The following is a 27,132-nucleotide window of genomic DNA, read 5'->3' on the forward strand; positions in this document are numbered from 1 at the left end:
TATTGTAAGAATACAGTATTTTATATAACATATAAAATATGTTTAATAGACTATTTACATTATTAGTAAGGCTTCCAGTCAACAGAAGGCTATTAGTAGTTAAGTTTTGGGGGAGTCAAAAGTTATATATCATTTTTCAACTGCTTAGGGGATTGGCACCTCAACCCCCATATTATTCAAGAGTCTACTGTAACAGAGATATCCAAGAATGGAAAAAGGTATATTCTCTAAAGAAAAGGGCTCCATAATATAATTGATCTGTGGGACCTTAGGTTGGCTCAGCTTAAAACAGCACTGGCAGGCAGCATGGTAGGCTAAAAAACACCTAACCAGGTGAAATATAAGGAATACCTTCTCAAGTGAATAGCTGAGCTCATGCACAAAAAAAAGTAAGGAAAACATCCAAAGTCAAAAATGAAGCTGAAATAATAGAAATGACACTGAAGCTACAACTATCTTGGGCATACAAGGCAGGAAGCTGATACAAAGAAACCCATAAAGCTAGGATCTTCAAGAATTACACCCAACAGGGAATACTGGAAAAAATTTGCTCAATATCCACCAAAGAAACTTACCTGTCTTGTCCAAGGAGTGGAAAAAGAGAGTCTCACTGATGATCTTTAACAGACATGTCTTAGTCAGTTTGGGCTGCTATAACAAAAATACCACAGATTGGGTGGCTTAAACAACAGGAATTTATCTCTCCCAGCTCTAGAGGCTAGGAAGTCCAAGATCAAGATGCTGGCCAATTTGGTTCCTGATGAGGGCTCTTTTCCTGGTTTGCAGAGGGTTACCTTCTTGCTATATTCTCACAGGGTGGAGAAAAAGACCTTTCTGTGTCTCTTCTTGTCAGGGCACTAATCCTACTCCAGGATTCCACCCTCAAGACCTAATTACATCCCAAAGGCCCCACCTCCAATAATCATCACACTGGGGATTAGGACTTCAACATATGAATGAGGTGTGGGAGGGGATGAACATTCAGTTCATAGCAATCAAGCTTTACGACCATCTGGGGTTTGAATTTATACTACCAGCATGGTCTAGGAAGCTCCAAGCCAAGATAGTAACATACAGTATTCCCAGGTTGGTAGCACCCAAAGACACCCAACAGAAGGAAACAAATCCCCTCTGGAGACCCACATCCTCAATACAAGCTACCTACGACTCTGACAAATAAAACCCAGACAAACGTAAACTCACAATTCAGAACTATACAGCATATGAGAAAACAAACCACCAGAAATCACAAACAGCAGAAATCACAAACAGCAGAAATTTAATCCCCGAGAACTACATATAATTGAATTATGATATATAAATATAAAACAAGTACGTTTATAGCACTCAAAGACTTAAAATGACATGTAAAACATTACAAAGAAATCAGATGTTATATTTTTAAAAGACCAAGGAGACTGAAAATGTACTAAATATAAACATCGAAATTGAAAAGTCAATGCATAAGTTAAATAGTAGGTTAGAAACAACAACGATAGATCTGAAAGACAGGAAACAAAGGAATTCAATATAGGAAAGAGAAGTTAAGAGAGGGAGAGGAGAGATGAAGAAAATGGCACATATCTAAAAGGAGGGAATAGAGAAAACGAGGTGAAGGTAATATCCAAGGAGATGATAGCTAAGAATTTTCCAAAATTGAGCAGAGATGATCACCTGCAATGAACTAACAATGAGACTAATAGCAGACTTCTCAACAACAAAAACCTAAAGCCAAAAAATCATGGTAAAAAGGCTGAGAGGGCAATAGTTAATGATGTATAATTTTATACCCAATAAAACCATCTTTGAAGGATAACAGGGAAGTAAAGATATCTTAGACAAATACAAATAGAAAGAGATTACCATCAATAGATCCTAAAGGAACTTCTTAAGAATGTTAGGAAGGAAAAAATTAAAACCAAAAGGAAGTACTGCAATGAAGTAGGGCTGGGAAACAATGAAACTGATAAACCTGTGGGTAAATCAAAACAAATACTGACTGTATAAAACTAGAAAAATAATTTAGAAATTTAAAAACTAGGGCCGGGCGTGGTGGCTCATGCCTATGTAATCCCAGCACTTTGGGCAGCCAAGGCAGGTGGATCACTTGAGGTCAGGAGTTCGAGACCAGCCTGGCCAACATGGTGAAACCCTGTCTCTACTAAAAATACAAAAATTAGCCAGGCATGGTGGCGCACGCCTGTAATCCCAGCACTCAGGAGGCTGAGGCAGGAAAATAGCTTGAACCCTGGAGGTGGAAGTTTCAGTGAGCCAAGATCGCACCATTACACTCCAGCCTGGGCAACAGGGCAAGACTCCGTTTCAAAAACAACTAGGTGTAGCTAATACACCAGTCAACAATATCAAATGAGAGGAAAGTAAAGGAGTAAGAGCTCAATGTTCTGAGGTCATTTCATGTTCAGGTAGAGGATAAAGAAGGTAAAATTTAGACTTTGTTAACTATGAATGTTGATAATTTAAAGGTATCTGACAAAGGACTCATTTCCAGGCTATATAAAGAACTCCTACACTTCAATTAGAAAAAGACAATTTTTTAAATCAGCAAAATTCTTAAACAAACATCACACAAAAGAATACACATAAAAGGGCAATACACACATGAAAACCTGTTCAATATCATTAGCAGCAGGAAATGCAAACCACATGGAACAGAGATATCTCCAATGAGGATATGCAATTGGCCAACAAGTATGAAAAGATGCTAAACATCACTAACTATCAGAGAAATGCAAATCAAAACCACAATGAGATACTGTTTCATATCTATAAGGATAGCTATCAAAAAAAACATAAGGCCAGTGAGGTGGCTCATGCCTGTAATCCCAGCACTTTGGGAGGCTGAGGTGGGCAAATCACTTGAGGTCAACAGTTCAAGACTAGCCTAGCCAACATGGTGAAACCTCATCTCTACTAAAATACAAAAATTAGCCAAGTATGGTGGTGCGTGCCTGTAATCCCAGCTACTTGGGAGGCTGAGGCAGGAGAATCTCTTGAGCCTGGCAGCAGAGGTTGCAGTGAGCCGAGATCATGCCACTGCACTCCAGCCTGGGCAACAGAGCAAGACCCCATCTTAAAAACAACAACAACAAAAACATAAACAAGTGCTAGTGAGAACATGGAGAAATTGGAACCCTGTGCACTGTTGGTAGGATTGTAAAATAGTGCAACTGCTATGGAAAACAGTATGATGGCTCCTCAAAAAGTTAAGAATAGAATGACCATTATGACCCAACAATTCCAGTTCTGGGTATATATCCAAAAGCATTGAAAGCAGGGTCTTCAAGAGATAGCTGCATGGTGAAACCCCATCTCTACTAAAAATACAAAAAATTAGCCGGGCGTGGTGGCGGGCGCCTGTAGTCCCAGCTACTCGGAGAGGCTGAGGCAGGAGAATGGCGTGTGAACCCGGGAGGCGGAGCTTGCAGTGAGCCGAGATTGCGCCACTGCACTCCAGCCTGGGCGACAGAGCGAGACTCCGTCTCAAAAAAAAAAAAAAGAGATAGCTGCACACCCATGTTCATAGCAGTATATGAGTTAAAGGAAGAGGAAAGAAACATGAAAAGTGGCTCAATAGTCAAAGACAGGCTTATTTTGGAGGATAAAACTGAGAGGGGCTTCTGGCTGATTTCGGTCAGGAGCATGTTCTCTCACAGACTAAGATTATTTAAGGGTTCAGGGAGAGACAGCTTATCACAGGCTTGGAATGTTTGTGTGTAAGGGAGAATATGGTGGGGTTGGAACGTCTCTGGTCAGAGGGGAGGTGATCTTGGGGCTGACATCTCTCCTGCTGGAGACGAGGTTATCTCAGGGCTGGCATGTCTCTAGTCAGGGAAGGGTTTGGAATGTTTCTGGTCAGAAATGTAATTTGTGGTTTATGGTCATGCTGACCTTAGCCATTACAGTGATGCCCTTTGGATTTGGGCAGTTTCTGATCAATGTGAACTTTAAAATGACAGTGCTTGTCCAAGATGGTGATGCTCCTGCTCTGTCAGCAGCACTATTCACAAGAGCCAACAGGAGATAGCAACGTAATGACCATGGATAGGTGAATGATAAACAAAATATGGTATAGACATATAATGGAATATTATTCAGCCTTAACAAGGAAAGATAGCCTATCAAATGCTATGACATGAATGAGCCATAAGGACATTATGTGAAGTGAAATAAGCCATTCACAAAAGGACCAATACTGTGTGACTCCACTTATAGGAGGTTTAGTCATATTCATAGAAACAAAAGGTAGAATGGTGGTTACCAACAGCTGAGAAGAAGCGTGCAGGAAGAGTGGTTTAACTGGTGTAGAGATGCAGTTTTGCAGGACGAAAAACTCCTGGAGATCTGTTTAACCACAATGGGAACGTACTTAACTTACTGAAATGTACACTTAAAAATGGTTAAAATGGTAAATGTTACATAGTTTTTGTACCAGAACAGAAGAAAATGTAGACTACAATGAGATGCTTCCTTTTTTTTTTTTTTTTTAGACAGAGACTTGCTCTGTCACCCAGGCTGGAGTAAAGTGGCACAATCCCGGTTCACTGCAACCTCTGCCTCCTGGGTTCAAGTGATTCTCCTGCCTCAGCCTCCTGAGCAGCTGGGATTACAGGTGCCTGCCACCACACCCAGCTAATTTTTGTATTTTTAATAGAGACAGGGTTTCACCATGTTTGCCAGGCTGGTCTCGAGCTCCTGACCTCAGATGATCCACCCACCTCAGCCTCCCAAAGTGCTGGGATTACAGGCACGAGCCACCATGCCCAGCCTACAATGAGATACTTCTACATACCTTTTTTACCTGATTAATACCTAAACGTTGGCAAGGATGAGGAGCTAATAGAATTTTTATACACTTCTATACATCGGTAGAATCATATTAGGAAACTGGTAGTATTTACCAAAGCTGAGCTTACCCCATTATCAAAAGGAAATGTGTATATATGTGTCCCAAAAAGTCATATTCAAGAATGTTCACAGCAGCATTATTCATAATAGTGAAAAGCTATACACCATGGAAATTCTACTTAAAAACATAACCAGGACAGCAATATCTGCCTTGTGATGAAGTCAGGATTAAATGAGAGTGCAAATGGAAAGCCCACGTAGTCATTTACAATAAGAAAGACTCCCTCTCCCTACCACATACACTGAAAACAAGTAACAATGCTTAGTTAAAAACATAATGTTCAGGCCAAGCGTGGTGGCTCACGCCTGTACTCCCAGTACTTTGGTGAGCCGAGGCAAGAGGATCATCTGAGGTCAGCAGTTCGTGACCAGCCTAGCCAACATGGTGAAACCCTGTCTCTACTAAAAATACAAAAAAAAAAAAAAAAAAAAAAAATGGTGGCTCATGAGGTCAGGAGATCGAGACCATCATGGCTAACATGGTGAAACCCCATCTCTACTAAAAAAGTACAAAAAATTAGCCAGGTGTGGTGGCAGGAGCCTGTAGTCCCAGCTACTCGGGGGGCTGAGGCAGGAGAATGGGGTGAACCTGGGAGGCGGAGCTTGCAGTGAGCCAAGATTCCCGCCACAGCACTCCAGCCTGGGCGACAGAGCGAGACTCTATCTAAAAAATAAAAATAAAAAAATTAGCCGGATGTGGTGGCGGGCGCCTGTAGTCCCAGTTACTCGGGAGGTTGAGGCTGGAGACTCACTTGAACCCAAGAGACAGAGGTTGCAGGATTACACCACTGCACTCCAGCCTGAACAGCAGCAGCAAAACTCCATCTCAAAAAAAAAAAAAAAAAACACAATTTTCACGAGCACATGCATCAGCTGGAACAAAACAAAGGAATGATCAGGCATGGGACTGAGTGACAACTATGATGCTGGCTTTCATCTTGAGGCATTTGCCAGAACAATGATCTTGAGCTTCTATTTTCCCAATCTCCTGGAGGCTGACCAAAGATGAGAAATCTAATAGGAAACTCTTCTCCAATAAAGCCAGGACTCCAGAAAGCTAACTCCACAGAATAAGGCTAAACCAGAATCGCATCCTTTCCTCCCTCTTCAAAAGACTGCAAGGAAAGCTGTCTCAAACCTTGGTGTTGAAGGAGGGAAGTTAACCTGAGAAGTTGTAACCAAAAGCTGGCTCTTGCCAGACTAGATTTCCAGGCCAAATCCACAGCAGCTGATGGCCACAAAAAAAAAAAAAAAAAAAGCTAAATATTTAGTTTGAAGACTGGCATTGCCTCTAGTTGCCTGGAAGAAATAAACACACAAAAACTCTCTTGAGGAATCTGTCTTCATCTAAGACTTCAAAGAATTCCAACAAATAAATTTCCCCAAAAAATGTACAGCTCACCATAAAAAATCACTAAACTCACAAAGAATCAAGGCATGAGACAGAATAGCAGAAACAAACCAGCAAAGATTTCAGACACTGGAATACTGGAAATAGATACATACAATAATAAATACATAGAAAGATGCATAGAGGTAAATAAAAATAATTGGCCAGGTACAGTGATTCCCGCCTGTAATCCCAGCACTTTGGGAGTCTGAGGCAGGTGGACCACTTAAGGCCAGGAGTTTGAGACCAGCCTGGCCAACATGGCAAAACCCCATCTCTACTAAAAATGCCAACAATTAGCCAGGCGTGGTGGTGCCCACCTGTAATCCTACCTACTTTAGAGGCTGTGGCAGGAGAATCGCTCAAACCTGGGAGACAGAGGTTGCACTGAGCTGAGATCATGCCACTGCACGCCAGCACTCCAGCAATCCAGCCTGGGCAACAGAGTGAGACTCTGTCTCAAAAAATAAACTTATTATTATTATTATGCTTATTCTGTCTTAAAAATGAAAAACAAGCTTGAGGTATAGAGAATAACTTTTAGAACTTCTAACAAAAATATATCTGCTTAAATTTAAAACTCAAATAGATTAGATTAAAGCAGATTAGCCTCAGCTAAAGAAAGAATTATTAAACTGAAAAATAGACCAAAACAAATTACCCTGAATGTAGCACAGAAAGATGAGAAAGAAAATACGAACAAGAGATTAGGAGACATGAAGACAGAGCAAGCTGATCTATATCATACATTTAATAGGAATTCCAGAGGGAGAGAAGAGGGAGAATGAGGCAGAAGAAATATTTGATGAGAACTTTCCAGAGCTGCTAAAAGAATCCACAGATGCAAGAATCCCAATACCCACAATAAGATCAGTCAAAAGAAACCATCGAGATATGTAATAGTAACACTGTATAACATCAATGATCAGAGTATGTTTTAAAGGCATTGAGACAGAGGAAACAGATCACCTTTGAAGAAGCCACAGACTGACAGCCGACTACTTGACAGGGACAATGGAAGTCAGAAAATAACTATTAACCTGGAATCCTATACCCAGTGAAATTCTTTCAAAAATAGAGCAGGCCAGGTGAGGTAGCTCATGCCTGTAATCCCAGCACTTTGGGAGGCCAAGGCAGGTGGATCACCTGAGGTCAGGAGTTCGAGACCAGCCTGGCCAACATGGTGAAACCCTGTCTCTACTAAAAATGCAAATTAGCTAGGTGTGGTGGTGCATGCCTGTAATTCCAGCTACTTAGGAGGCTGAGGCACGAGAATCACTTGAACATGCGAGGCAGAGGTTGCAGTGAACAAAGATCACACCATTGCACCCCAGCCTGGGCAACAGAGTGAGACTCTGTCTCAAATAAAATACAATAAAATAAAATAAATAGAGCAAAATACAGACAAGCAGAAACTGGGGGTTTATCATCAGCAGACCCTCGCCAAAGGACACTGAAGTGCTACACTCCAGGCAAAAGAAAAGTGATCTCAAAAAGAAGTCTTGGGCCGGGCGTGGTGGCTCACGCCTGCAATTCCAACACTTCAGGAGGCCAAGGCAGGCGGATCACCTGAGGTCAGGAGTTCGACACCAGCCTTGCCAACATGGCAAAATCCCATCTCTACTAAAAATACAAAAATCAGCTGGGCATGGTGGTGGGCACCTGTAATCCCAGCTACTCGGGAGGCAGAGGCAGGAGAATCACTTGAACCCAGGAGGTGGAGGTTGCAGTGAGCCGAGATTGCACCACTGCTCCAGCCTGGGTGACAAAGTGAGACTCCATCTCAAAAAAAAAAACGAAGAGAAAGAAGGAAAGCATCGGCTTCCAAGCAGGAGTGTCAGCACCTGGGAAGCCTCCTCAGCACACAGCTTTATGGTCAGATCTAGAAGCTCATTTAGCCTCTGAATTAAGGCATCCCTGAAAATGGGGTAGGCGGCCCTCGTCTGCATCCTTACAGTAGAAAAGCCAGCCTTGGTTAGCTTGGCCTCATAGCAGCCTCAGTTCAGGGTTCCAGCCCCAAATCTTCCCCCAACGACCATCACTAGGTCACTCTGCTTTGGGGACATCAGTGAAGGCAGCTCTTTCAAAGGGAGAGGGAGAAGGAGCTTCCTGGAGATTGAGGGACCACTTCAGCTCCCATAAAGATGCCTCTCCTGACTTCCACCATAGAGTCCTGCTCACCTCGTCCCAATCAGAAGATGGTCCCACGATCCCCGTGTGCTGTTGAGCACAACTGTCTTAAGTGTGGGGAGAACAATCTGAGCAAACAATATTCATTCCATTCTCCTCGGAGTTTGGAAGTTATCACTTTTTTTTATTTTTCTGCAAACTCTCCTGTATGTGGTGTTCCTTTGACTCGTTTCCTTGGTGACAAAGAAAGAGGAATGACGGTGGTATCAGAAAGAAGGTACAAGTTGTATGTTTTCTTTTCACATCCTCAGGGGGGCTGAGGCTCTGATTAGAAGCAGTCACGACTCCTCCATTCTAAATAACTCACAGTGGAGACATACGGACTCTCCCAGTTTTGTTTAATAGGAGAGAGGGAGGGCCCAGGCTGAACCACAGCTTAAGGAGTTTCCCATTGCTACAGCGAAAGACAAGAAACAGTTCTTCAGGCACAAAGCCAAGTTAGATACCTTCCTGGCAAATGGCACATCCACAGTCAGTCTTCTGCAGCCCCGGAACGCCCCAGGTCCACAGTGGCTGCTGGGCCCTCTGGCCATGAGACAATGACCAGCTCATCTGCGTCGGTCACTTGGCTCCTGGCTCTGAGAGGGAGGGGGGTCTTCTGCCACTTGGGATTTGCCTGCAAGCACCTGCCGGACCCTCTGCATCCCTGGGAAGGGGAAGTGAGGGGCCAGTTGGCACTGATGGCCAGGTGGGCGGGGACAAACAAGCGGAGGCCAGAGTGAAGGCTGCGGTTAGGACTGGGCTGGAAAGGCAGGCTGCTCACCCAGGCAAAGCCGGTGGGCCTGGTCTGAGAAGATGAAGCGAAACCAACCAGGCTCTTTACACTCAAAGGCCTTGCCAAAAGACAGCAGCACCTTGTTGTCCAAAAAGCGGCGCCAGAGCAGCATTTCCTCCTCAAAGGTGCCCTTGGGCAGGTACTGAGAGGGGGCAAGGGGCTCAGGCCATAGCTGAGACCCCTCACCAACTGCCTCTCACCTGCTGGAGGGAGACCTGAAACTCCCTCCCAGCCCACCCCTCCACCAGCATTACCTTTCTCAAGTCAGCCCAGATGAAGAATCCAGCCCCCCGACTCAAGAAGGGGATCCCCAATGCCCTGAGCTCTTCCGAGACATAGGTATGGGCAGCCTTGAGCCGGGCATGGTTTTCTGGCAGGTACACCTGGTTGATCCAGTCTGTTTGGGTGAAAGAGAGGCCAGAAGATCAATCTCCCATCAACCCTCTACTTGGTCCCACTAGTCTAAATGCTGTAAAGAAAAAGGCCACAAGCTGCCAGGATGCTGTTGAGTCCCTCCTCTAGCTGGCTGCTGTGGTGGGGAGGATTATGAAGGGGAGGTCAAGAAGGGATGCAAATTAAGTGTTCAATGTAAAGCACCTTAAACCCAGATACTCAGCCCTGACAGCTCCGGGTCCCACATCCCCTCAGGAGTCCAGAGTGCAAAGTCCCCCAGGATAAAGAATCAAACCTAAGGTTTATCTAGTTCTAAAGTTCCAGAGTGATGCTTTGTAGTCCCACAGACCAAAGTTCAGACCCCAGTGTGGCCAATGACAAGGGGTGGGTCCTTGGGCAACTTCACCTCTCTGATCCTCATTGTTTGTACTGACTTTTTACTGTTGCCATACAGTTCTATGAATTCTAATACATGTGTACATTTATGTAACCACCACCACAGTCAGGATTCTGAACAGTTCCACCATCCTAAAGAACACTCTGATACTGTTTATAGTCACATTGGCCCCTTCCCTGCAAGCAGAGATCTGTTCTCCATCACTACAGTTTTGCCTTTTCCAGAATGTCATCGAATTGGAATTATACAGCATGTACTCTTTTGAGGCTAGCTGCTTTCACTCAGCAGGATTCCTTTGAAATTATCCCATGCTGCCATGGATTTTATTGAAGAGTAGTGCTCCACTGAGTGGATGGGACACAGTTTGTGCATCCACACATCTGTGGAAGGATATTTGGGTTGTTTCCAGTTACAGGTGATTATGAATAAAGCAGCAGTTATGGGTGATGATGAATAAAACAGAGGTTTTTGTGTGACCATCAAGGTCAATATCTAGGGATAGGATTGTTGAATCACTTAGCAAGTGTATGTTTAACTTTTTAAGAAACTGCTGAATTGTTTTCCAAAGTGGCTGAACTACTTACACTCCTACCAGCAATGTATGAGACTTCCAGCTGCTCCTTATCTTTGTCAACACTTGATGTTGTCACTATTTTTAAAATTTTTAGCTACTATAGTGAGTGGGGTAATATCTGGTCCTCATTTTCCTCATCTGTAAAATAATAAGGAAAATACAGGAATTCTTGCTTCCTAGGATTCTGGAGAGAATGCGATGATACAGCAGGTGCATTTGCTAGGCTCAGTAAATGGTGGCATTTACAGGTAACCTTTGCTACTTAAACTCACTATTTGAATTTAGGACCAGAATAGATTCACAGCAAGAGAGATACTTCCATTAAAACAATTTTTCCTTAGAAGCTTCTGCTGTTGTTGTTGTCATTGTTAAAGTCTTACTCTGTCGCCCAAGCTGGAGTGCAGTGGCATGACAAAGGCTCACTGTAGCCTCCACCTCACAGGCTCAAGTGATCCTCCCACCTCAACCTCCCAAAGTGCTGAAATTATAGGCATGAGCCACCATGCTTGACCCTGCTCTGTTTTTGAAGTGCTCACAGCTAATCATAATGAGTTCACATTAATCAAGTGCCTATTACATGCCAGGCACTATTCTAATTGAATTACAAATCACACTAACCTGTTACAGGACAGGTACCATTATGATCCCTGTTTTACAGATGAGGAAACTGAGGCTCATACAGATAAAGAGGTGAAGCAAAGTGCCGCATGGCCAGGAAGTGACCAAATAGGGTATGGACCCAGTCTGGGCCCAGAGCTGGCACTCTCAAACCCTACCCTGAAGTCTTCTCATAGGAGAAGCATCTATGATTCCTGGCTGTTCCCAGGCTGCCTCCAATCCTCCTCCCATTTTCAGGTCACCAGGCCCAGGCAGTCACCATGGTCCCGGAGCAGCTGTGCCATCTGGTACTGGACCAAGCCACTGAGGCTGTGGTAGCGGCAGAGGGAAGCCACAGCAGTAGCCACGTCCCGGTTTTCTGTGTATAGCGTGCCAAAGCGGAGCCCAGACATCCCGAAGTCCTGCAGGAAGAAGCACCCTAGGTGGTGGCCAGCCCTCCATGGAGGAAGCTGGTTCCACCCACCTCTCTGCCCTCCCACCCACCTGACACCCCCAAGGCCATCCAGGAACTTGCCTTGCTGGTTGCCCACATCACGTGGGTCCTCTGGGGGTCAGGCAGCCTGCAGAGAGCACAGTGTGGGAACAGAGGCAACACAGAACTATGGGAACTCACACGTGTTTGGTTGAACAAATGAAGAGATGGGTGGTTGAATCTAGTTTTGGTTCCGGGACAAGCCCTGGTTTCATCTCTTTGAGCCACCCATTCCCATGCATCCTTTAGAGCAGGGGTCAGCAAATGACAGCCCGCAGGCCAAACCTAGCCTGCTGCCTGTTTTTTGTAAATAAAGTTTTATCAGAACACAGCCATGCTCATTCATTTACACAGTGTCTATGGCAAAGTTGAGTGAGAGACCATATGGCCTAGAAAGCCTAAAATATTTACCATCTGGCCTTTTGCAGGGAAAGTTTGCTGGCCCCTGATCTAGAGCCTCGCTCAAATGTCACTCATCAAACAGAGTTTCCCTAACCACTCCCCCTGGGACCAGGCCAATCAGGTACCCTAAACAGATCCTCTCACAGCTCCCTGGACTCTCCATTTTAGCATTCACGATGGCCATAATCCAATGGCTGGATGTGCATTTAGCTGCTAAAATGGTTTTTCTGGCTAGAAATTAAAGTTCCACACAGGAAGGGTCTATGTCTTTCTTGTTCACTGTTGTATCTCCAGCACTTAGCACAGTGCCTGCCATGAAATCAATGCTCAATAATTTTTTTTTTAATGACTAACCAAGGATCATGGACAATCACTTTTTTCACATTTTGACCCTGCTCTGTTTTTTAAGTGCTCACAGCTAATCCTTATGAATTAGGAAAGTGCCTCACTTTCCTAATCCAAAAAATAGATTAGAGTCACTGTCCATGCTCCATCAACTCCTCAAGGCTTTGTGAGCATGAGAAGAGAAGGCTAATGGAAAGGACGTGGCAGGGCTGAAGGTTCTGAACAAACAGCAGGAACCATTAGAACCCCTGAAGGTCAGACTCACAGACTGCACACATGATCTGGTCCCCACTTTCTTTTTTTTCCCATAGAAACAGAGTCTCACTATGTTGCCCAGGATGGGCTCATGCAATCCTCCCACCTTGGCCTCCCAAAGTGCTGGGATTACAGGCATGGGCCAGTGTGCCTTGAGGATGATCTGCTCCAAGAGTTCCCAAAGGTATTTTGGCCATAAATGCTTTGCTTATAGTAAACCTAATGAAAAAGCTCAACATTTAAATATCCAGAGGTGTTTGGCACACGTAAGGGGCTCCAGAGGTGCTGAGTGAATGAGAGAATGAATGAGTAAATGAATGAATACATAAAACTGGAGTGACTCTGGAGGTAAAGGAAACAGCAAAGAGGCCAATTTCCCATCCACTCAGCCCTAACTTAAGGGATCCTGAGACGACTTCTTGGAGTTCTCAGAAATTCCACAGAATAACTTGAAAATCACTAATCTAGCCCAACCCTCCCTGCTTCTCATTAAGAGATCTGAGGACCAGTGGGATCAGCTGGGTGGAAATGGAATTGCTCTGGGCAGGCCATGCCCTGTGGGCTGAGCCAGAAAGTGGCCAGGGCTCCATGGGATAATAGGGGCTGGGGGAGTTAGCTGTGTCAGGGAGCCTCACCTTTCCAGGCTTAGGACACTGCGGTACCCAACCGACTCCTCAAACACGGACAGCATGTAGACCTCATCCACAATCACATGCAGCCTGTGCCTGGAGTGAGGCAGGGGTGGGGAGGAGAGACTTAGTGTGTAGGGCAAATGCATCCCGCAGGGTGGGGAGACAATACATCAGAAATCCAGAGGGGCCGGGGTCTAGCCCAGGGTTACCAAACTTGTTTTTTCAAGAATACCATTCTTTCGTCTGTTTTTTCAAACAGAAGGCCACACATACACAGCAGGTGACAGATGAGCTTTTGAAGCACTGGAGGGGAGAAAAGGAGCTCTCGGGCACCTCCACGGAGGGGCAGGGTCATGCACAAGGGCTCGAGTCAGAGAGACCCAGGTTCAAGTCTGGCTCCATGCCTCACTTGACCACTCTAAGGCTCAGTGAGCTGGATGTGATAACAGCACAAGTACCTGATAGGGTTGCGAGGATTGTATGAGGCACATAAAGTGCTTAGCATGGTGCCTGGCCCCTAGAGTGTGCGATAATTGATGGCTATTGTTATAAAGAGGGAAAGAGAAAGAGGAATGGCATCCCACAAATCCCTGCTTCCCCGCTCCACTGCCAAGGAAGGGCCCAAGCAAGTAGCAGCCCACAGTGGGGTGAAGAGAGTAGAAAAACCTGCACCAAACCCGCATTGGAACCCCAGGCTGCCCAGACGTTCTGTCGGGGCCGGTGTGGGGTACCTCACCTCTTGGCAAATGCCAGGTACTCCTGCAGCTCTTCAGGGGAGTACACGTCACCCAGTGGGTTCTGGGGGCTGATAAGGATGAGGCCTTTGACCTTCACACCCTGAAACCATCCGTTAGGGCAGGTGACCCTCAGCTCTTCCCCAAGGCCAGAGCCACACAGTCAAAGGGGGCTGATCGCTAGAAGGCTCCCAGGGAGATTTGAGGGAGACATGTTCATAAAACAACATGAAGCAAACAAGCGGAACACAGGATTACATCTGCAGCATCAGCTCAAGGCAGAGGACAAGGCCCAGAGAGAAATATGCCCAAATGCCAGTAGGTTACCTTTGTTGGTAGAATTTTGGGTTGGCCTTTTGCACTTTCAAAATTCCTACAGTGAGTACGTATAGCTTTCATGACAGAAGTAAAAAAAATTAAGTAGATTTTTGAAAAGTAGGCTGGAAAGGAACCACTGGAATAGTGGTCTCTGCTCTTCTTTCGGAGTCCTCAGGTCCCCCCACAGTGAGCAAGATTACCCCCTCAAACTACCAGGGAGACTTGTTAAACCACAGACTCCTACACTCCATACTTGACCCACTGAATCATAATCAGATGGATCAGGGATGGGGGTATCTTTAGTGATGCTCCCTGGTTGATTCTCTGTGAACTGAGGTCTGAGAGTCTGTTTTGAAAGGGAAGACCCTTCCTGGGCAGGGTTCTGCCTGACTCCCAGAACAATTCTGTGCTACCACCCCTACCTGTCTGTCCCCATCACCGGGTACCAACCCAACTCCCGGGAGGAGATCAGCCACAAGAAGAGGGGTCCAGGCCCCGCTCAGACCCACCCACACCCAGCCTTGGGTTTGATTTGATCCCCAGACCTCAGAGTGAGCTTCTCTCAGGGCCATCTCCAGCTTCTCCACTGTGAGCTGGAAGGGGCGTGTGTCTAGCCCAGTGACCTGGAAAAAGACCCATCAGAGCCACCAGCCACATTCAGTGACCACTGCCCCCCAAAACACATGTGAACTCTCAGGCCTCTCCTCCCCTGTAATCCCCAGCCTCCTCAGAAGAGTCTCTGGAAAAGCAGGTGGGGTCCCTCCCTCTTACTGCCATCCACCCCCACCCCATCACATCAGGGACCGCTCATCACTCGCGGGTGCCATGCTTAGGTCTGCCCTGCTCTGTTCCTACCTTGCTGTTTCTGGGTCTGGCTCTTGGCTTCTACATCAACCCCAGGGATCTCAGAGACTAGAACTTTGGAGCCACTGGGGAACCCAGGCACAGGCAGCCATATGGAAACAGAAGGCTCCATTCCCTACTCATCACAACCCCAGAGCCCTCAGCATGGACCACCCTCAAATTCAGACTCAGGAAACTCTTGACCACAGGCAGGCCCAGGTTCCACCTAGGAAGCCAAGACTCTTACCTTACTGTCCAGGTGGACATAGGCCAGTCGGACGTTGCCATAGAGACACACGTGCTGTGTGATGGCGCCATAGTAAGGGGTGGGGATCAGGAAAGCCTCTGGGGGCAGGAGTGGGCGAGGGCCTGTCACTTTCTGGCCAGAACACCCCAGACCCTCTGTCCACTGTCCCCAGTCCCTCTCCAAGCCTTTAACTTCCTTGGGGACCGTTTGGGGCATGCTTGCACTCTCAACTCCCAAAACACTTTGGAAAGCTTGGATCCACTGAGATCAGTCCCTGATATGGTTTGGCTGTGTCCCCACCCAAATCTCATCTTGAATTGTAGCTCCCATAATTCCCATGTGTCATAGGAGGGATCTGGAGGGAAGCAATTGAATAACGGGGGCAGATCTTTCCTGTGCTGTTCTGGTGATAGGGAATTAAGTCTCACGAGATCTGATGGTTTTATAGAGGGGAGTTCCCCTATACGACCTCTCTGGCCTGCTGCCATGTAAGATGTGACTTTGCTCCTCATTCGCCTTCCACCATGATTGTGAGGCCTCCCCAGCCATGTGGAACTGTGAATCCACTAAACCTCTTTCCTTTATAAATTATCCAGTCTCAGGTATGTCTTTATTAGCAGCATGAGAACAGACTAACACAGCCCCCTTTCTAATTATTAACAGCTAACATTTGCTAAGCATTTATGATGTGATGGGAAATGCACTGAACATTTGTTTCTATTTTATCTCATTTGCTCCTGACGATTAGTCTCCGAAGTAGGTACTATTTATTATATCCTAACTTTATAGATGGGGACACTGAAGCTTAGAGGGTTCATGTTCTTGATTGTTCTGGAATGGGCAGGAAATTCCCTACTATATCCTTACAATGAATCTCTCTTTCATGGTTCAAATACTGGTTACTACCTCTCTTTGTGTGACTTTGACAAGTTAACCTCCTGTGTCTTAGTCTCCTCATATGTAAAATGGAGATAACCATAGAACCGACCTCATTGAAGTATTATGAAGATTAAATGAAATACTCTGCATAAAGCCTTAGCCTAATCCCTGGAACACAGTACGTGGTCAATAAATGTTACTAATATTCTCATTATTAATTAAGTTACCATAAATGAGTCTCTTTTCCTTGCAACCAATAACCCCTGACCATAACTGATTCTTAAAACAACAGGCTCTTGCAGCAGGCAATGCTGGCTGGCTGCCCACTCAACAGCCATTCCAGCTTTTTCCAAGTATGACCAAGAACATGTCTAAGGAAGGTGGGCCTTCCCCTGTCCGTGAGGGACAAACCACATCTGGTTTAAGGCAACCTTGGTTTTCTTAGTCCCCTTTGCCAGGGACCATTTGGGAAACAGGTTTATGAGTCAATTCTGGTCAGGAAGATAGAAGGGGGCCTCTTCTGGGAAACAGCATTCCCCATCCCCATCTCCTGATAAAAAAAAAGACAGGCACGGCATGACCACATCCCTTTCTTCCTGCTCTAAGACACACTGTCACGTGAGGACGTGACGGCCACCTCATAAGCATGAAGCAGCCAAGGTCATGGCAGAGAGAAAGCCCAGGACCCTGACATCACACTAACCTCCCCTGGAACTGCTGACCCCCGGGTGCTTTGTCAAGCCACTTATTCAAGTCCCCTGCAGTCTAGTATATTCTATTGTGCCCGAAAGCATACTATTGCAGCCCTTGAGGCCAGGCAACTGGGAACCCTGCAAGCACAACGAGGCTCACAGTGCGGGGCAGGCCACAGAGCTCACTTACCCCCGGCTTCACACAGCACCGTGGCCAGAGCAGAGAAGAGCGAGGCACCACCATTCAGGACAACCACCTAAGGGCGACATATCTGAGGGATGAAGATGAACCAGTTCCAGGAATGTGCACGGACCCGCAGCCTCCCAGGACAGCACAGAGTGAGCGCCAGGCCCTGCCTTGGTGCCACCTAGGGCTCTGTCACAACAAAGCCACTAGACTGACAGCCAAGTTCATCCGTGTGGACCCTGCTCCAGATCATCTGAGCCAGGAAGAGGGGGCTGGTCACTTAGAGGGTCTTGCCTGAAGGTGTGGAGGCAGAAGGACCACAGAACAACATGGAGTGGAAATTATACCCAAACTCTAAACATCGAGGAGGGAGAAGGTATTCCTAATTCTACTTTGAAACAAATCAAAACTATGTGAAGGGCAGATCTTAACCCCAGCTTACCCTCAGGCCAGCCAAAAGATGGGGAATGGAAGTCAGGCTCAGTGGCTCAGGCCCGTAATCCCAGCACTTTGGGAGGTCAAGGCAGGCAGATCACCTGAGGTCAGGAGTTCGAGACCAGCCTGACCAACATGGTAAAACCCCATCTCTACTAAAAATACAAAAATTAGCCGGGCATAGTGGTGCATGCCTGTAATCCCACCTACTCGGGAGGCTGAGGCAGGAAAATCACTTAAACACAAGAGGCAGAGGTTGCAGTGAGCCCAGATCGTACCACTACATTCCAGTCTGGGCGACAGAGCAAGAGTCTGTCTGAAAAAAAAAAAAAAAAAAAAAAAAAGTAAGGAAGGAAGGAGAGAAAGAGAAAGACAGAGAGAGAGAGAGAGAGTGAGAGAAAGAGAGAAAGAAAGAGAGAGATGGAGAGGGGAGGCAGGAGAACAGGAAGGAGCAGTGGAGGGGGCTACTCACATTCTCTGGTCTGAGGGGTACTGGGCTCTTGCAGTAGAAAGACAGGAACCTGGCCACTTCCTCCCGGAGGCTGAAGATAAGACAAACAGGCAGTGCTTGCCAGATGGTCCATAACCCACGGGGCATCCCGAAGCTCCTCTGGTGAATCCTCAGGCAGCTGCCATCACTCTTCCCTAATTTCCCACGATGGGGTGTGGGTGTATCTGTCTCCACTCCTTAGCACCCACCTTCCCCTCCCCACTACCCACATGCATTGCAGAGGACACCCCACCCCACCTAATCAGGAGACTTCAGGGATTATCAAAAGTAACACTCTCCATGGAGATCTAGCTAATTATACTAATAAATATTATTACTACAACAATAACTATTAGCACCATTATTGTCGCTCATTTTTCTGAGCATTTACCTTATACAAATGTTATTTAGAAAATTTTTACTTACTCTTCGTAATAATCCTACGATGTGGCTACTACTATCATTATTATTATTATTCCCATTATACCGGCAAAGAAACAAAAACTAAGATTTAAAGGAATTAAGTCACTTGCTGGTAAGAGGCAAAGTCCACACTCAAGCCCAGTGGTCTGACTCCAGGGCCCACCACCCTGATTACTACACTAGAAGAACACGTGCTTTACAGTCTCGGGATCAAGTCCTGCTCAGCCGCTGAGCCCTTAGAACAGTGTCCACAATCAAGTGTTCAATAAGCACAAGCTATTAGTGTTATTTACCACCTCCCCTCTTAGCATTAGGAAAAGGCCCCAGCCAGCTCCCCGAACAGCAATTCTGGCTTCTCTAAAGCTACCATCAAAGCAAGGCCAAAGGCTCCTCACCTGAAGGCCCTCCCCATGCTTTAAACCCAGGTTCCCAGAAACCAGACTAGAGAGCTCCTGTGCTGAGATGGGACTGGCAGGAGACCCCACAGTCGCCAGGTCTCCAGGACTAGGCCCTCAGCCTGCCACTACTGATGTTCGGGGCCAGGTCATTCTTCGTTGTAGGGGCTGTCCTGTGCATTGTAGAACTCTAGCAGCATCCCTGACCTCTACACACTAAATGCCAGGAGCACCTGACTTCCCATTTATAACAACCAAAAATGTCTCCCAACATTGCCACACATCCCCAGGGGGACAAACTCACCCTACGGCAACTACTTACAACAGATGTCCCCTCCAGTCAGCGTACTGCAGCAGGGATGGCTCCACCCTCTGCATGTCGCTCTGACTCAGCTGGGGACAGAGAGGGAAGAGCATGGCTGAGGGCCAGCACTGCTACCCGCATCCACAGCACAGGGCAGGTAAAGCTGAACGCTTGTTCTGCTCATCAGAGAAACCGTGAGAGGGGCCAACAGTGACAGCTTTCTCATGCCCATGTTGCAAGTGAGGAAACTGAGGTCCAAAAAAGTGAGGTCACTCAGCCAAGGTCACAGAGCTAGCAAGTGGCAGAGCTGAGACAACAACCCAAAATTTTTGACTCCTGGTCTGGCATTCTTTATACAACACTGCCACCTAAAAAAATTGGAGGGGTGGGTTTGCAAAAGTAGTAACGGAAGACCACACTGGTCAGCATCTCCATGGGGTGATGGAAGACACTGAGAGCTAGAACCTCAGTCTTGGCTCCAACTTCGAGAGGGACTTAGGCCACTGTCTTCCTGTAAGCTCGGCTCAATCTCACACTTTAAAAAACGTAGCAGTTTCTAGACCACCCACTCCACGACCAGTGCTAGGTTAGAAACCCCTAGTATTATAGGTCCTTTGTCAAAGAAGGGCCAATGCAGGGGCCTTGCACGCTGGGGCCAAAAGGAAGAAAGGGAATCAGCCACTTCTCCATAACCGGGTCCAGCCTTTGCCCTCTCTCCCCTCCTCCCTTACAGCCACACTGTCCAACATGGTAGCCACTGCCACATGTGGCTAATGAGCATTTGAAATGTGGTTCATCTGAATTAAGACACACTGGATTTTGAAAACTTGGTAGGAAAAAAGTATGCAAAATATATCATTAATAATTTTTATACTGATGACATGCTAAAATGGTCATATTTTGAATATATTGGGCTAAATAAAATATATTATTAAAATTAATTTTTACCTGGCATCTTTTTTAATAGAAAATTTAAATTGATATATGTGGCTCACCTTTTATTTCAGTGCTTAGCTGCCTTAGAAGGAGGAGCTGGCTTTAGGTAAAACAGGCCTTTAAAATCTATTCCCTGGCCGGGCGCAGTGGCTCACGCCTGTAATCCCAGCACTTTGGGAGGCCAAGGAGGGCGAATCACGAGGTCAGGTGTTTGAGACCAGCCTGGCCAAAATGGTGAAACCCTGTCTGTACTAAAAATACAAAAATTAGCCAGGCATGTTGGTGTGTGCCTGTAATCCCAGCTACTCAGGAGGCTGTGGCAGGAGAATTGCTTGAACCTCAGAGAAGGGGATTATAGTGAGCTGAGATCACGCCACTACACTCCAGCCTGGGGAACAGAGCGAGACTCCGTCTCAAATAAATAAATAAACAAAATCTATTCCCTATAACCCCTTCCCCTTGGGGCTGAGATTTCTCACCTTTGGAAATACGTTCCTTTGGGTTAAGGATTGCTGTCTCTACAAACCCAAACTCTGCCACTGCCGCCTTGGGAGACACATTTATTAGACATTGTCAGTGGTTTGCTAAGATGGCTCACCCCAGCTCAAGAAATCAGATTACAAAATTTTCAGGAAATGTTGCGAGCTGTGTTAAAAACAGCCACTTTTAAAAAGCAAATTAATATAAACTGACAATGAAATAAATTTTCTTACAAACAAAGGTGATAAGCACTCAAACATCACTCCTTCCTGATTTGCTAGTACCTTTTACTATCTATGCTTTTGAGGTCAGTTCTGTCTACATGTCTGTATGGTGAAAATATTACATAAGTGTGCCCGTGCAGCTCTCTTCCAACTCTGCCTGCAGTGATATCACATGAGGAGCTTGAAATCAGCCATGGCGGGAGCATTTACACTACGGAAATTGGCAAAGCTACACATCAGGGATTTATTTGTCCCCTTGAAGAGCTAATTGCTAAATACCTACACCACAAAGCACTGAGTGTTTCCCTCTGAGATCAGGGGACCCAACACAGCAGGAGGGACTGACTGAAATAAGAGTCTACAGAGATGAAGAAATAGGACTAGAGTGGGGAAGTAACTCACCTAAGATCACACAGAAAACTGTCCCAAGGTAGGCCTGGAACCCAGGTCTCCTGATTCCCAGGCCAGGGCCACTGAGCCAAGCAGCAGGCTCCTGTTGGGAAAGGGTTCCAGGGAAGACAGCTCCTCGGAGCTGGTGATGCCCCGCAGAGGGGCCCTAGGACTTACCCGCCTGGACAGCAGGTCACAGCAGAGTTTGTTCTCACTGGTGCCCAAGTTAATGATGCCCTGGAGATGAGAGGTACAGAGGCAGAGTTAGCATGGCAGGGGGGTGCCAGTGAAAGGCCCCAGGAGCCCATAGAGGCAGCAAAGCAAAGTGGGAGCTCCCTACAACCCCACCCTTTCAACCACCACTCCTTGCCTTTGCTCAAGGTGTGCCTTCTGCTCAGCTGCCTGATCCCATCTTCCCATTTCTAAAGCTTTGTCTAAATGCCATGTCCTCCAGGAAGTCCCCCCTACAACCCCACCTGGAAGGGAAATATTCTTCTGGATCCCATAGCTCTTGATCTGTCCCCTTTAGAGAACTGGTCAGTTTCTACCCCAGGTCACAGGGACTGAGGTACACACCTATCTCCCCTACTGAGGGTAGGCTCCCTGAAGGACAGATGTGTGCTGAAGACACCACTGCTTCTCTCGAGGGGTTTAGTGGGACTCAATACACATTTACAGAATGAAAGAATAGAGATGGCATATTGGCAGTCTGGCAGGAACAGAAGCAAAGGTGGATGTAGATCAAGAAGAGGTTCCTTTGCCAGTGCAAATACTACCCCAGGAGACCCTGCAACGTCACACAATGCCTTGATCCCCACCCCACAGGCATTTATTGTCATAGGATAAGCAGGCAGGCATAACCCAAGCTCTCCCTTACAGAGTCCCCAGGGAGACTCGGTGCAGGCCTCACGCACAGCTAACTGCTGACCCCTGAGTTACTGCAGGGGGAGTGAAGGAAGGAAGATGAAAAAGTAAAACCCGATGAGCTCAGGCTATGACAAAATAAAAGGCAGTGCTCCTTCATGCCCTGGGAAGCAAGCTGGGAAGCTCCTCCAAACAGAGCCAATCTGTCCACACATCCTGGCAGCTCTACCTTCAAAATACATGCACAGTCCAACCATGTCTCACCCTCCACTGATGGGACCCTGGTATGAGCCACCATCATTTCTTGTCTATATTATTACAACAGCTTCCCTCCCCTCTCCCTGTGCACTCTCTTACCTGCCAAGTCAAATCTCCATACAGCAGTCCAAGTCATCTTTCAAAACCCAAAATCAGACCACACTGCTCCTCCTTTGAATACCTCCTATTCCACTTTGTCCAAAATCAAAAGGCTCACCAGGTCCTGTGGGGCCCTACAGGATCTATCACCTCCACCACCCCATCACCTTTCTGACCCCATCGCCTGCCCGTCTTGTTTTTGGCTTTATTCCAGCTCCAGTAGCCCCTCTGCTGTCCCTTGAACTCGTCAAGCACGATCCAACCCTGGAGCCTTTGCACTGGCTGTTTGCTCTGCTGGGAATGCTCTTCCCCTAGATAACTGCATGGCTTACTCCCTGTGATGGGCAGCCTCTAAGGTCCCTGCCTACTGGTATTCACACCCCTTGAGTATGGGCTGGGCCTAGCAACGTGCTTCTAATTAACAGAATAGGCAGATGTAATGGGATGTCACTTCCAAAGTTAGGTTATAAAGAGTCTGTGGCTTCCATCTTGGGTACCCATGACCTCTCATTCTCTCTTGAATCACCTGCCCTGAGAGAAGCCAGCTACCATGCCATGAGGCAATTCTGTGAAGAAGCCCACATGGAGAAGGACTGAAGCCTGCCAATAAGCATAAGAGGGTCATTGTAAGTAGAGCCTCCCACCCAATCCCTTGGCCCCAAGTCAACCTTTCAGATGAGACCACAGCCCCAGCTTCATGGCACCTTCACAAAAGATCTTGAGGCTGGGCGTGGTGGCTTGGCCGGGCACAGTGGCTTGGCCGGGCGCGGTGGCTCATGCCTGTAATCCCAGCACTTTGGGAGGCCGAGGTAGGCGGATCACCTGAGGTCAGGAGTTCGGGACCAGCCTGCCAACATGGCAAAACCCTGTCTCTACTAAAAATACAAAAATTAGCTGGGCATGGTGGCACACGCCTGTAATCCCAGCTACTCAGGAAGCTGAGGCTGAATCGCTTGAACCTGGGAGGCAGAGGTTGCAGTGATCCGAGATCGTGCCACTGCACTCCATGGGTGTCACAGCGAGACTCCATCACAAAAAAAAAGAAAAAAAAAAAGATCTTCAGCCTGAGGCGTCCACCAGGATTCCTGAACTCCAAAAATTGTGAACTGTTGTTTTAACTTGCTAGATTTGAGGTCATTTGTTATGCAACAATAGATAACAATCCCTTACTTTTTCCAGGTTTCTGCTCAAATGTTCATCTTATTAAAATAGCCTTCTGTGACTTCCTTCTACTAAATAGCAACATCCCCAGCCCACTCATCATTCTCTGTCTTCTTTAACCTGGTTTATTTTTCTCTTTAGAACTTACCACCATATAGTATATGTATATGTTTTCTCTGTTCATTCACTGTTTGTCTCCCTAACTAGCATATGAGCTCTATGAGGATAAGAACTTTGTTTCTGTTCACATCTACACGGTAGATGCTCAACAAATAAAGATTATTAAAGGGTTATTTGTAACAGCTTTCTGACTTCTGAAGGCATTATGAGAACAGCTTATATTTGGGACAGAAAATAATAATAGCAGCTATCACTTATTGAGTAGCACTGTGCTAAATACTTCATATACTTGCTCTCATTTAATCTTGACTCTTCTACACAACAGGTATTATTATCCCATTTTATTTTACTTTTGTTCGTTTGTTGTTATTTTGAGATAGGGTCTCATGCCATTGCCCAGGCTAGAATGCAGTGGTATGATCTTGGCTCACTGTAGTCTCAACCTCCCAGGTTCAAGCAATCCTTCCACCTCCCCAGTAGCTGGGACCACAGGTGCACGCCACCACACCCTGCTAATTTTTTTATTTTTACTTTTTTGTAGTGATGGCGTCTTGCTATGTTGCCCAAGCTGGTCTCAAACTCCTAGTCTCAAGTGTTCCCTCTGCCTCAGCCTCCCCAAGTGCTGGGATTACAGGCATGAACCACCATGCTTGGCCTTATTATCTCATTTTAGGGATAACTTAAGATTCAAGGAAGTTAAGTAACTAGCTCAGCAACACACAACCTATAAGTAAAATAGTTGTGACCTGAACCTTAGTTCTGCCCTAGCTCTAAAGTTGGATAGTCGACAGGTCGTGGGTCAGAATCCATAGAACATCGTATGGTTCTTGAATTCCTCCCTCAGAAATCGAGGTCCCCTATATTCTAAATGGACCATTTCCTGATCCAGGCAGTACACTGGGGCCTCTCTAAGCTACATCAGAAGCCCTCTTGGAGGTCAGAAGACCATAACTCCAACCTCATAAGAGCAGGCTGGATGCTGCCTTATTGGTCAGGGTAGGGTACCACCCTGCAGTTCCCTCTTGGGTCCCAGTGGGAGGTGAGCTTCACTCACACTGGGGTTCTTGTCCTCATCATACTCATCCATGTGGTAGGTCCTGTAGCCCTCCTCAGCTGAATCCCAGAACCATTTAATCATTCTTCCTCTAGAGGACAGGTAGGAGGTATCAGAGGAGATCATGGCAGGATCACCCACTCCACGGAGCTCTGGCAGCTTCTGGTCCAGTTTTCTGGAGCATTCTCCTTCCAAATCATCCCCATGGCCACTGCCCTGGTCCTGAGTGCAGGTGGGGCCCAGACAGGTGGTGGGAGCCCTGAAGTCCTTTTGAGGAAGGGTGAACATCTACAAAAAGACAAAATACACAGGACTGCTCAAGGGATTTCCATAGCACCAAGCATCAGAAAGGAGTTGGAGTCATGGGAGTCCCCTTTCTCTTATCTGCCCCTTCCTTTAGGTTTATGCACTCATCACTTCCTGTGTCCCTTAGCTGTAACCATATGTGCAATGACTTCAAGAAAAATCTGTTAAGGACCTAGTATGTGCCAGGGACTGCACTTGCCACATTGATGTGACTTTAATGTATTGCTGCTTTAGCGTGTTCTACTTCTGCGAAAGTTTTTCACTATCCAGCCTAACGGGTCATCGACATTCTTTTTCCATCCTTGCTCACCTCAATTACCAAATGCCAGGTTAAAATTTCCTGAGTTAAAGCAGAGCATTGCCTGGGAGTCCTGGGGGTCTTGTGGTGTAAAGGGTAGGATGAGATTATGTGGTGTTCTGAGGCAGATGGCGGGTGGGAACTGAGGGAAGGGAGGAAGGGGAGTCTCCACAAGTGCAGGCACCCCAGGCAGAGCTCCAGGGCTGCCTCCTCAGTCCTGAAGAAACGAGGTGTGGACACCAAAGAGAGGGTGGTCTACTCCTACCCACGGGTGTGAACTCCTTCACTTCTCTAAGCCAGTTTAGTTTCCTCATCTGCACAGTGGATATAACAGTAACCACCTCGGGGTGGCTGCGAAGACATAAATATATATGTTAGTGACAATAAAGTACTTAGAACAAATCCTGGCTGATGACCAAAGTTCAATAAAATATGAGTCATTACAGCGTAACTCCTTGCCAATTTTCCCAGTTCTGATGCACAACACAAGCTCTGATACACTGGGAGCACCAGAAACTCAGCGGGTACCCGCAGTTAAATTTTCCTCCGCAAAGTCCTCTCAGGGGTACTCTTTACATCGGCTGGGCTCTCCCAAGAGCGCTCACCTCCAGCTCTCCCGACAGCCCAGGTCCGAGGAAGGGCAGCACAGTGGGCGGAAGCCGGGGTGGGAGCAAAGCCTGGGGTCGGGGGGCGGCGGGGTTCGAGCCTCCAGGCGTCCAGCGGGACGGCGGCGAATCCACAGCCAGATACCCGCACCCGATGAGGCCTTGGAATCCCGCAAGTGGGGCGGCTACCACGCACGGAGAACCGAAGCGGCCTTCTACAGGGCGGAGGACGTCTCGCGAGAGACGGCTCCAGGTTTCCAGGCGGAGGAAGTGTGATCGGCGCCAAGGCACAGAGGGAGGCCTGAACGGCTTCCTTCTCTGCAAAGTAGGGGATCCCACCTACTTGGCGGAGCTGGAGGAGGCGGAGCTGGAGGAGGCGGAGCTGGAGGAGGCGGAGCTGGAGGAGGCGGAGCTGGAGGAGGCGGAGCTGGAGGAGGCGGAGCTGGAGGAGGCGGAGCTGGCACTCGGCTGGCGCGCATCACGTGTAGGTTTCCTCCGCCCGGAAACGCCCTCTGGCGACTTAGGCGCGGGTGAGGACAGCGCCGCCCTGCGCTCAGCGCGCCCGGACTAGAAGACTGAGGGCCGTCCGTCCCGGGCCCGGCCTGTTCAGGGCGCAGTTCGTCCCCTCGCCACTCAGGCCGGGGGCCGTCTCGGCGGGGACTATGCTTTAAGGGTCGCACACGAGGTAGCACCGCGGGACCAGGAAAAGGGAAAGGGGCGTAACGCCGGTCCCCACCTCCACTGTGGGTGGCCTGCGCGTGCTGGGCCACCGCCGGGCCGGGTCAGCCACCTCCTTCTGCCTCCTGGCCTTGGTTCTCCAGTTTTCAAAGGAGGTTAGAGCCACAGAAATTTCTTGCCGAAGTATGCTTGGCTGCGGCCCACACAAAGGGCTTTTTAGATTCGGGTGTGAGCATCCTTATGGCCTTTCATCGCAGTTTGTCATTTCTGCCCTTTTCATTTGTAGGCGATTTTCTTTAGCCCTCATAGGTTCTTAATTGGGGGAGACTCCTGTTACAAAAGA

At 47.2% G+C, this 27,132-nt stretch overlaps 2 protein-coding genes across 7 annotated transcripts in view; both read right to left on the reverse strand.

Moving 5' to 3' along the window:
- EXT2 (exostosin glycosyltransferase 2) overlaps window positions 1-8,624 on the reverse strand; it is a 163,443-nt gene extending 154,819 nt beyond the window's left edge. Inside the window, exon 1 of the mRNA XM_055281850.2 lies at window positions 8,498-8,624. The gene's annotated coding sequence lies outside the window, so the exon portion shown is untranslated. The remainder of the gene's footprint in view (window positions 1-8,497) is intronic.
- On the reverse strand, window positions 8,610-26,924 carry ACCS (1-aminocyclopropane-1-carboxylate synthase homolog (inactive)). Of its 6 annotated transcripts, none has more exons than XM_063641850.1 (15): window positions 26,112-26,841; window positions 24,903-25,190; window positions 21,524-21,583; window positions 19,335-19,405; window positions 18,177-18,246; window positions 17,273-17,339; window positions 15,512-15,609; window positions 14,967-15,044; window positions 14,106-14,206; window positions 13,373-13,462; window positions 11,778-11,823; window positions 11,523-11,664; window positions 9,536-9,678; window positions 8,953-9,152; window positions 8,610-8,679 (listed from the first exon to the last, which is right to left on the reverse strand). In XM_063641850.1, exons 2-14 carry the CDS (start codon window positions 25,188-25,190, stop codon window positions 8,979-8,981), a joined length of 1,428 nt encoding a protein of 475 aa, XP_063497920.1. In that variant the 5' UTR covers window positions 26,112-26,841; the 3' UTR covers window positions 8,610-8,679; window positions 8,953-8,978. The 6 variants fall into 6 exon arrangements, with proteins under 6 accessions (XP_063497920.1, XP_055137827.1, XP_055137828.1 ...); XM_055281852.2 differs by lacking the exons at window positions 8,610-8,679; window positions 26,112-26,841 and adding exons at window positions 9,270-9,423; window positions 26,848-26,924 and having other exon boundaries at window positions 8,828-9,152; XM_055281853.2 differs by lacking the exon at window positions 8,610-8,679 and adding an exon at window positions 9,270-9,423 and having other exon boundaries at window positions 8,828-9,152.
- Window positions 26,925-27,132: the final 208 nt, after the last annotated feature.

This window comes from Symphalangus syndactylus, chromosome 6, assembly GCF_028878055.3.
Source record: "Symphalangus syndactylus isolate Jambi chromosome 6, NHGRI_mSymSyn1-v2.1_pri, whole genome shotgun sequence".
Taxonomy (NCBI): domain Eukaryota; kingdom Metazoa; phylum Chordata; class Mammalia; order Primates; family Hylobatidae; genus Symphalangus; species Symphalangus syndactylus.

Bases quoted from the DNA above. Each gene is read 5' to 3' on its own strand.
- ACCS (XM_055281852.2), bottom strand. From the start codon at position 25,190: ATGTTCACCCTTCCTCAAAAGGACTTCAGGGCTCCCACCACCTGTCTG. The intron at 13,463-14,105 runs GTGAGGTACCCC...GCCTCACTCCAG, and splicing joins TACCTGGCATTTGCCAAGAG to GCACAGGCTGCATGTGATTG. The intron at 9,679-11,522 runs GTGACTGCCTGG...TCACCCAAACAG, and splicing joins ACAGCTGCTCCGGGACCATG to ACTGGATCAACCAGGTGTAC.